The 11,366-nt window shown below is 44.8% G+C and overlaps 1 protein-coding gene across 1 annotated transcript; it reads left to right on the top strand.

The window, feature by feature from the left end:
- Positions 1-697: 697 nt before the first annotated feature.
- On the top strand, positions 698-4,636 carry LOC127217630 (cancer/testis antigen 55-like). Its single transcript, XM_051178615.1, has 5 exons — positions 698-773; positions 1,626-1,810; positions 2,252-2,396; positions 3,698-3,810; positions 4,430-4,636. Exons 1-5 carry the CDS (start codon positions 698-700, stop codon positions 4,634-4,636), a joined length of 726 nt encoding a protein of 241 aa, XP_051034572.1.
- The last annotated feature ends 6,730 nt before the right edge of the window (positions 4,637-11,366 follow it).

Raw genomic sequence — 11,366 nt, 5'->3', positions numbered from 1 at the left:
ACTGAACAATTATCTTTCATTCATTCAGATAGTATCAGCTAAGACCCAGATGTAGACATCAGGACCAGAGAAACCAGAAACCAAATTAATACCAAAAGGGGCTAAGAATCATCTGTCTTACATTGAAAGAATTTTCCATAAGAGAAATAAAGACTCTTCATGGTAAACTAAATCAGGGCAACTGTCTGACAAAATGTTTAAGAAGTGATCCAAAGAATGTCTATCCTTAAGTGCTGAAAATAGTAAGAAGGAACTATCTTGAATCAACAAACTCTCACCCCAAGAACTAAAAAGAATGTGCCTAGCAGAAATGCTAAATAGTTAGTCACACCCTCTGAGTGCCCGCACTAAGAGCCAAACTATGAATTTTCCAGAGACTTTTCTATTGGTTGACCAGTGTGTGAGTGGGTGAGACTAAAATTCCCTTCTCAGCGTCTCTCATTGTCTACAGTGACGTAAACAAACCATTGAGTCTCATTGGCTGGGCAGTGAAAAGTAGTGGCCTAGAGTGGTCTCCCTGGAGAAGACCAAAACGGAAACCTGGAAGCGCTGAGGAGGTAACCTGTCCTAGTATCTCCTCAGTTTGGATGGTTAGCCATTCACTACCATCTCAGAAAGGCCTAGGAAGAGAACCTGGGACTCAGGAGATCTCAAGTTTCATTAGAAACTCTCCGTGTTGCCTAGACCTGTGGTAACTATGCAGAACATTGTGCGCCATATATTAACTTTCTTTCGGAAGAGGACCGAATCTGAAGGAAAGCTCCAGATTCAAGGTAATCCTTTGGCTCTGGGAGTCAATTCCATGTCCCCCACTCAAGGAGACTCCTCAGAAAGGGTACCCTCCACCATGAGGTGTAGTGGGGCACGAATACTGGAGAGGGGCCTGCCGCCATCCTGAGCATCAGAGTGTCCCTGAGGTCCCAAGAGTTAGCACAGCACTGAACTGTGCCTCAGGCCTCCTTGGTGGATCGAAGCAGAAGGGGCTTTGGACCAACTCAAAGAACACGTGACACAAGTCTTTGTGGGCTGAACTGTCTCTGCCTTCCGCTTGTAAGACACCTTTGTGTGTCCCCCAGAGAAGGGGACTATCCCATTGGAGAGTGAATTTGGCCTTGTCCCCCCCCCCCACACACGATGTATCTGAAGCCAGGAGGCAGAGTGAGTCATAAGGAGGGTACCATAGAGAAAGGTGGCAGGTTGTCCCAGCAGTATACTGGAGCCACATCCCAAAACATTTCTTACCCTTTCTGCTTATGGAGACTAAAAGACAATTTTGGAAACATGCCCTTACATCTGCACATGTCGTTCAACGCTCTGTCCGAATGTAGAACCACGGCTATGCGTTTGCTACTGACGACTAGGCAGGCACACACTAGTAATAATGGGAATTAAGGAGGCTTCCTGAGCAGGTAAGATGAACACAGCCCTAGAACTCTTACTGGGACAGGTCTCCTACAGCTGCCATGCAGACATCCTTACAACCTTAGGGTGCAGAAATAGTTATTTTGGTCAGAGAAGTGATGATATGCGCTCACATCTACACAGGTGGTCAGAGTAGGACTTCTGTGCAGTGACTCTTTGCTTTTGACAGGAACCAGTGTGACCTTTGTTTCCCTGTGTCATAGATAACTCCAAGTTGAAGTCTGTCCAGGGAATTGTGACCCGTCTCTGTACCGACTATGGCTGGATTAATGAGTCTATCTTTTTCAATACTGATGTGGTGTATGGAAATGTTCCTGTGAATGTTGGAATGAGTGTCATTGCTCTCGTGGAAGAAGATCAAACAACTCATGCACTGAAAACCATCAAAGTAAGACTGAGTTTGCTCAGATTCTCTTATAGTAATGGGATTTTGATATTTCCTCTTTGATCAAGACAAGCATCATTGTGGATATAGGGTCAACGTTGACATTCTCCCTTACGTTTAGCAGATTTGATGTTCTAATATTCAATTGCAGTGATGTTTTTCTGGTCCTAAAGCTTTTGTGTCTGTTCCCCTAGTATTTGAACAACATAGAGAACAATGTTCTCTCTATGCAGCTCAATCGAAACCCTGAAACTTTTATCTCTTAATGAAAAACTACTTTCTATCCTATGCATTCAAACTAGTAGAATTAACATGAAAAACCCTTTTATATAGCAATTAAAATATATTCAACACACAACAAATCCTAGGTTAATCCTTTGCATATACAAATTCCTGCCTGAAATTGTTATTTTTAGCTCCAACCACTGTCTCCACATCTTATAGGTGAAAGCTATGTCTGATCCTATTTATGGTATTGAACCATCAGAATTTGACAAACGACTTTGCATTAAGTGTGTGACTTATGCAACACAGGACAACATCTATATCAGCAAGGGAACTTTTTTCCCCATGAAACTTCTTTCTGGAGGTATGGTTTACATTTTATTTGGTTCTTTAACAATTTTATACAGTTAACTTTGACCATATTCATATCCTTCTCCAAATCCACCCATATTCCCTATCCACCCAATTTTGTGTCCTTTTTTAATTTACTGATCACTTCCAATTTGTGCTGCATATATATTCATGGATGTGTGGCTTTCCACTGGAGTATGGTGGACCTCCCAGTAGCAACACTCTTAAAAAGCACTGACTCACTGTCTTGGCAAATTGTTATGTCAGCTTGATACAGACTAGAGTCATTTGGAAAGAGAAAATATCAGTTGAGAAAATGCACCCTTGCAGACATGGTGGTATATGCCTTTAGTCCCAACACTTTTTAAAAATTTCTCTCAAAAAACACACAAAAAGTCTATTATCTTAGCACTCAGAAGCTTGAAGCTAGGGTTTCATGAGTTCAAAGACAAACCTTGGATACCTAGTGAGCTTTAAAACACCCTGAAGAAACCTAGCTGAAAAACCCAAAATTCTAAAAAGAAAAACTAAAGAAATCTGTTTACAAATTAAAAAAATCATACACATTAGTGATTGCATCCACATTGTAAATGATATCAGTAAAGTTTTAAACAACATGTTCTATTTCTGCTTTATTGTACGTGGTTTCCAATTTCAAGGACACTTCTCAAATTCTCAAGATAGTATAACCCAAGATCAATATGCTATAACTATCTCTTTTTTGTTCAATGCCTTTCAAAAGGAAGCTTCACTCAAGCTCAACCTGGACCCAGCATCTAGTGGGGAAGTGAATAACAGGTTCACTACTAGCAAAGGAAATATTAGTGATCAATAGCTTCTGGGAGCGAAAGAGTGTCTTAATTAGGGTTCAAGGTGCTATGATGAACATTATGACCAAAAACAACCTGGGGAGGTAACAGTTTATTTCACTGTGAAGATTGTTCTCCACAATCAAGATAGAAGTGCCAGTTTTTAAAGGAGTATAAACTTCCCTTATTGTAGGGACATATTCAAAGTCTCTGTGATGGATTTTGTTTTGTTTTTCTTTTGTCTTGATTTTTTGAGACACGGTTTCACTATGTAGTATTGGCAATCCTGGAACTCTCTCTGCAGATCTATCTGCCTCTGCATCTGGAGTATTGACATTAAAGGCATGAGTCACAATATCTTTCCAAAAGGTATCAAAGGATTTGGAAAAGTTACTTTACATCCAGGAAATGTTGGTCAGCATATTACAGTGGCAAACGACCTTGATAATGTGACATGACCTAATTGCAATAATATTTACATTTCTAATTTTCTTGGATGTTTTAGGATTTTTGCCTTTTAAAGGAGATTTGTTGCTGGTTGAGTATTCCTTGAAGCCAGGTACTTCAAACATCACTATCCACTCCTTGAGCCTCCTCAACACACAGACTATAGATGAGGTAATATGCTTCCATGTTGCCCTTGCCATGGGTACACAGCTGCCTATCCTTCCTTCCTGATCACTGTTTTAGCCCAGGACTTTGGTATGTTTGGCAGTATGTCCCCTGCCAATGTGGACACATTCAGTGATTGAAAAGGAACTAAACAGAAAATAATATAGACTATACACATACTTTATTCCTAGGTTGTGTGCTCTACTTGACGTTAGGATGTTCTGTGGATGGCAGTTACAAAGTATCTTGGCTATGGGGGCAATGGTGGGGAAACTTTGAGTGTCCTGGGTTGAGGTGTTCAGCCTGCTGATAAGGGGTGGGGGGAATAAGACCCTGGTTAGTACAGCCTGAGAATGAGATGTAGTCAGGGAGGTAGAGTGTTTGGCCACATTGGGTAGCATGAAGGGCACATCCTCTCATCAGATACGCAGGGCTCATCCTGTTTCTCTGCTTTAGTAGGAGAGGGTGACATGCTGGCTCAGATGTGTTCACACACTTCCCTGTGTGTCAAGGATGAGAACCAGTGATGGGGCTTGGGACCTGATGATTAGAGACAAGGGGTTGTTAAGGGTAGCTGTGGTGAGTTACTCTTTCTCATACCCATTGCCGTCCTTTCCCTTCGTAGGTCTGTGTGACCAGCCTTGACGGAAGAACTGGCGTGGTGGAAACCAGCATCTTTTTCACATTGGATTCCCTCCAGAAGCCTAAAGGTTATATACCAGAGCTCTATGACATCGTGAATGTGGTTGCTGTGGACAGCATTCAGCCACACTGTTCTCGGAGAGCAGTATCAATGTTCCCAGCAGAAATGTGTATTGGCCAAGCCTTATAATTCATTTTCAACATTATTTCTAAGGCTCTGGTTTAATAAAATAATATGAGCATGTAATCCAAAGATATACAATCTATGACTCTTCTTTTGAACATCCGGATTAGCAACACGAACTCTGTTAATTCAAAAACATGTCCTATTGGAATATGATTTTAGCAAAGAAACAGCCTCGCCTTCAAGGTGAATGCATTATTTTTTTTTCATTAGCATGATTAGATTCTATGCTGCCAGTGGCCTTGTGGGCCATTAAGCAGCATGGAGAAGCAAAGCATTTAACTCAAGATTCTCTGAGTGAGCAGTCAAATGTGACCACGTATGACTTTGCATTGCGGCTTGTCTTGTAGTCTGAGTCACTTTATGCCTTTCTGATGTTTATTTCTCTTTCATTTCCTTCCAGCTTCTCCATTTGTTAAACTTAGTGTTCATCTATGGATCCTTCTTTGATATCACTTCACCTCCATAATAATAGGGTGTTAAGTGAGTCATCTTTCATCTCCCAGTACTTATAATTGTTCTAAGTTGATCCTAGGGGCAAACTGAAAGTACAGACTAGTAAATAATTCACTGGGCTGTAGTAGTGGTTTGCTATAGTTTTAAATGCTATGACTTAAATTTTTCCACATCCTATTAAGAACTCTTTTAAATAAAACATTACCATTACATTAACATTACATAGATCACATTGCTGACCCAAGGGAGAAGTGTCTAGATAATGTACATTTAAATGCATCTTAAGGCCAGTGACAGCAATGCAGTATGATTGCAAAATTGTGGTATGTTTATCCCAGTCATATTATCTATGATTTGATCAGAAATTCGTGTCCTTAAGTAACAGAGTCTTCCACATATAACCCTGGCTTTAATTTACCATCACAGTTCTCACAATCTTTACTTCCCTGAAATTTCTCTGGATCACCAGATAACTATGTCATTCCAACTGTAACGGAAACAACTCGAAAATACTATTATTATTTTTTTTGTTATGTTGAGACAGGACTTTACTGTATATCCACCTTGGCTGTCCTGGAACTAGCTCTGTACAGTAGACAGGCCTTGAACTCAAAGAGATCCACCTCCCTCTGACCCTTGAGTGCTGGGATTAAAGGTGTGCAGCACCATTGCCCTCTTAAGATATTATTATTCATTTTTGTTTTATGTACATTGATGTATTGCCTACATGTATGTGTGAAGGTATCAGATCCCCTGAACTGTAGCTTACAGATAGCTATAGCTGTGATTTGCCATATGTGTGTGTGCTGGGAATTGAACATGGGACCTCTTTAAGGTCAGTCTGTACTCTTAATCCCTGAACAACCTCTTCAGCTTCAAGATATTATTTTAAATATATTTTTATTGATTGTTTGGGAAGTACACATCATGCACTCCAATCCCAGTCATTTCCCAGTCCTTCCATATTCACTCTTCACCTTTGTAGTGTTTCCCACAGAGGAAACCTAAAAAAGAAAATAAGATAAAGAACAAAACAAAATAAAAAGCAAAAACAAAGACAAAAACAAAACCCCTTCATCTTTCCTGCCTCTCCCATCTCTTTTTCATTCTTCTTAGCATCATTGGGAGCTGCTTGGATTGTACAGTATACCCCTTTGCCCAAACAGCTTTGCACGCAAATATTCATTGTGTAATTTGTTGTTCGTCAAGTTCAAGACTTCTGCATTCTAGTACATCAACAATACTGGACCTTCACTGACAATCCTTGGATAGCCTGCTTTTAACCCAAGTCATGGAGATACCCTAGCCATGGTTCTTCAGGACCAGTCCCTTCAAGTGCTCTGGGAGATCATAAATGCAGTAGATGTTGGGGGTGCCAATTGAAAACTCTGAATGTGTACCTGGGGGTAGCTGACCAGGCCTTTCAGGAGCAGAGCCAGCTTTCCCACAATGATGTTGAGGGGTGGGGCCAGCCTTCCCAAGTGTGGGGGTGGGGCAGCTCTCCTATTAGGGGCAGGGCCAGCTCTCTAGTGCAGGGTCATCAGGTCATCAGTTATCTCAGAGCCAGCAAGGGTCAGCTCTCAAATGGGGAGTTTCTCCAAGCCATGCCAGGGAGGGGTAGGTCTAGCTCATCATAGCCTTTGTACTTCAACACATAGTTTAACACAGAGTTCAGCATATGGTTTTCATGGGCCCCTGTGGTAACATGGGAAACAGACTTCAACACAGACCCTGCTGTGGCAGGACCACAGAACCAGACATGGCCATCAGCAACAGCTTGAGTCTACATGTCACTATAGCCAAGGGTGGCAGCACAGGTCTCTCAGGTCAGCATGGGCCCAGCAGCATTGTGGTCACCTACCTACAGCATGGCCCCAGATGGAGGCCCAGACTCCATGAAGTCACAAGGTCTTCAATGGCAACAAGTGCCATGGACATCAATACATCCCCTGACTGTGGTAGGGTCATGTACCTAGACATCACTATGGCTCCAGGTGGCAGCCCAAGCCGTCCCATCTGTATGGCTCTGGAGGCCGCATGCTCTCTAGGTATCAACATGGCTTTAGGTATTGGCCCAGTTCCTTGGCATCTGCACTGCCTTTGCTGGTAACTTGTATAAATGGGAATTCTTAATTGGTCTACATAATAAAAACCCAGAGTCTGATATAGAGGGAAATGCTGAGAGGTCAGAGAGAAATAGAAAGCCACAGCACACTTTACATCCTTATCATCTCAGCAGACAAGAGAGTGAGTGCTGATTATTTTCCTCTTATATTCTCTCCACCTAGCCTTCTCAGTTCCTGTCTGTACAAACCTCCAGACCTCCATGGTTAGCTAATGGCAAGCTCCATTCTCTGATCTTTAGACAGGTGTCATTTGTACAAGCAACATATCACCACAAACCCATTGTGTTGGATGTTTGGTTCACATGTGTCTGTGGAAGTAGCAAGATCCCTCTAGGATGTATTTTAGCCTTTGTGGCCACAGGAGAATCAGCTGCTTGGTGAACTGACTGTGCAAAAGTTTTTTTTGTTTTTTATATAATTTACACCTTTGATATATTATTTATGATGTAGTAAAGGTTGCCTGAGGATACAGAAAGCAAAGCTAGACACAAGCCATAGAGATTGTGGTGATACACACCTTTGCGGTGATATATACCTTTAATCCTAGCAGCCATCCTAGGTAGCCATAGAGCCAGGTGATGGTGATACACACCTTTAATCCCAGGACTCCAGAGACGAGCAGATGGATCTGTTAGTCCTCTAATTTTATCAAATAAAATTGGACTTGATTTTGTATCTGTAATTCTTATTTAATTGTTTTTGTTGCATATAATCTCACTATGTTACAGTTAAAACCTTCCTTTTTATTTAGACAAAAATGGGGAAATGCTGTGGAACAATCTTTTACACTAAATATGTATTACTCTTCTTGGTTAATAAAGAGCTGACTGGCCTATAGATGGGCAGGAAGAGATTGGGTAGGAGATCCAGATTATGACACTGAGAAGTAGACGGGTGGAATAAAGCCTCGGGGCAGCATATTGATCAATAGAAGTGGGTTAGGTTAAGTTACAAAAGCTAAACAAAAAGAAGCCTAAGCTATAGGCTAAGCTTTCCTAATTAATAAGTGTTTTTGTAGCTTTTTTGGAGCAGCTTGTGGAACAGATTTGACCAGAAGTCCCAATGAAAAATTATAGGTGCCTTCTTCTGGAAAAGAAGGATGGGCCTCTTGTGAAGCCTTCTTTTGAATGAAGAGTAACAGACTAGCATGGGTGAGAAAGACGCAGTGTGGAAGATCCGAGGAAGTGTTAAATAGTACATAAGTGTTTGAATACTGGCAAATTGATATTTCACAAGTCAGGGGAGTTCATTTTTCATTTTTGACTCATTTTGTTGCAGTTTAAATAGAAAAGAAATAATTTATATTGATTTTTATTTATGAGTACATTTGTCTGTGTCTGTATAGCTACATGGGACCAGGAAAACAAAAACAAAGGATCAAAAACAACAACATCTATGTTCTAGGAACCAATCTCTGGTCCTCTGCAAGGGTAACCATACTATAAACTTAATAAATTGGAAAGCAAGGGTTTCAAATCTCTGAGCAGCTCAGCAATTTGTGGGACCGGTGTGAAGAAAAAGCCAGAAAACCTTTTTAGCTAGTTATTATCCGGAGAGGGCTTTATGCACACGAGTAACGCCCAAGTGCAACAGTGCGCATGCGCAACAGCAAACGCACATGCGCACACATTACTTTCATTCCCGCAGTCATTTTGCTGAAGAAATTTCAAGGAGGTAGGATGCCACAATTGTTGAGGGCTGCTGCTTGTTCGGAGACCGGTAAACCTGATTCAACCCAGGGAGTGTAGTTCATGCAGGAGGAAGGGATGAGTATGAGAAGGAGGACCGAGTGTGAGGAGGAGGAGGACGGGGTGTGAGGAGGAGGAGGATGGGGTGTGAGGAGGAGGAGGAGGACGGGGTGTGAGGAGGAGGAGGACGGGGTGTGAGGAGGAGGAGGAGGACGGGGTGTGAGGAGGAGGAGGAGGACGGGGTGTGAGGAGGAGGAGGACGAGGTGTGAGGAGGAGGAGGACGGGGTGTGAGGAGGAGGAGGATGGGGTGTGAGGAGGAGGAGGAGGACGAGGTGTGAGGAGGAGGAGGACGGGGTGTGAGGAGGGAGGACGGGGGTGTGAGGAGGAGGAGGACGGGGTGTGAGGAGGAGGAGGACGGGGGTGTGAGGAGGAGGAGGAGGACGGGGTGTGAGGAGGAGGAGGACGGGGGTGTGAGGAGGAGGAGGACGGGGTGTGAGGAGGAGGAGGATGGGGTGTGAGGAGGAGGAGGAGGACGAGGTGTGAGGAGGAGGAGGACGGGGTGTGAGGAGGGAGGAGGACGGGGTGTGAGGAGGAGGGAGGGACGGGGTGTGAGGAGGAGGAGGAGGAGGACGGGGTGTGAGGAGGGAGGAGGACGGGGTGTGAGGAGGAGGAGGACGGGGTGTGAGGAGGAGGAGGAGGAGGGGGTGTGAGGAGGAGGAGGACGGGGTGTGAGGAGGAGGAGGAGGACGAGGTGTGAGGAGGAGGAGGAGGAGGACGGGGTGTGTGAGGAGGAGGAGGACGGGTGTGAGGAGGGAGGAGGAGGACGGGTGTGAGAGGAGGAGGAGGACGGGGTGTGAGGAGGAGGAGGACGGGGTGTGAGGAGGAGGAGGAGGACGGGGTGTGAGGAGGAGGAGGACGGGGTGTGAGGAGGAGGAGGACGGGGTGTGAGGAGGAGGAGGACGGGGTGTGAGGAGGAGGAGGACGGGGTGTGAGGAGGAGGAGGAGGACGGGGTGTGAGGAGGAGGAGGAGGGACGGGGTGTGAGGAGGAGGAGGAGGACGGGGTGTGAGGAGGAGGAGGACGGGGTGTGAGGAGGAGGAGGAGGACGGGGTGTGAGGAGGAGGAGGAGGACGGGGTGTGAGGAGGAGGAGGAGGACGGGGTGTGAGGAGGAGGAGGACGGGGTGTGAGGAGGAGGAGGACGGGGTGTGAGGAGGAGGAGGACGGGGTGTGAGGAGGAGGAGGAGGACGGGGTGTGAGGAGGAGGAGGACGGGGTGTGAGGAGGAGGAGGACGGGGTGTGAGGAGGAGGAGGAGGACGGGGTGTGAGGAGGAGGAGGAGGACGGGGTGTGAGGAGGAGGAGGGACGGGGTGTGAGGAGGAGGAGGAGGACGGGGTGTGAGGAGGAGGAGGAGGACGGGGTGGTGAGGAGGGAGGAGGGACGGGGTGTGAGGAGGAGGAGGAGGACGGGGTGTGAGGAGGAGGAGGACGGGGTGTGAGGAGGAGGAGGACGGGGTGTGAGGAGGAGGAGGAGGACGGGGTGTGAGGAGGAGGAGGAGGACGGGGTGTGAGGAGGAGGATGGACTGGGGAGGGGAGGGTGCGACCCCTTGAGGGAGGCCGAATCCCCAGGCGACATTTTACCTGAGACGCCCATCGCCCTTTGGCATCCTGGCATTCCCACTTCAGCCTTTTGATGTCTAAGATTATATAAGCATAGTTATCTTTCTGTATGTTCACTTATGGTTTTTTTTTTTTTTTTTTGTTGTTGTTGTTGGTTTGTTTGACTGTTTTTGAGACAGGGTCTCACTGTAAGCCAGAATAACCAGAACCTCCTTATATGGCTTGGCTTGGACTTGAACTAGACATTTTCAGCCTCCAGAGTGGATTGCTCTGATTAAAGAGAAACCAGAGTCACCATGTCTGGGTCATTTATTTTCGGGCAGTTTTGACAGGCCTTATTGCATGGTAAACATTACCCTATGCCACCAAAATGCATCCCAAGCCATGCCGAGTTTAGCTATCAACATATTTGGGGCATGCCCGTGACCTATAAAGATAGCATCAGCAGATTCATTTTGGCTCGATACTGCCTTAAAACATTTGTTCAAAAAATTTAAAAGTCTGACAGTGATGGAACCAAAAATTAGCTACCTCAGTGACCAAGTACAAACACATTTGGACTCAAGCTTAAAAGCATCACTGAATTCTTTTTTCTTTTTAATTCTTTAATTTTTGCCGGGTGATGATGTCAGTGACAGCCTGTGAGTTTGAGGCCAGCCTGGTCTACAAAGTGAGCTCCAGGACAGCAAGTTGCTCTGTCACACAGAGAAACCCTGTCTCTAAATAAATAAATAAATAAATAAATAAATAATTTTCAGTTATGTATATGGGTTTGGATGTGACTGTAAGTATGGGCACATGAGTTTAGTTGCTTGTGGATGCTAGTAATGGTTAGACCCTCCTAGAGC

The sequence above is a fragment of the Phodopus roborovskii genome, unplaced genomic scaffold, assembly GCF_943737965.1.
Source record: "Phodopus roborovskii unplaced genomic scaffold, PHOROB, whole genome shotgun sequence".
NCBI classification, from domain to species: domain Eukaryota; kingdom Metazoa; phylum Chordata; class Mammalia; order Rodentia; family Cricetidae; genus Phodopus; species Phodopus roborovskii.
This window is presented reverse-complemented; position numbering and strand designations above follow the sequence as displayed.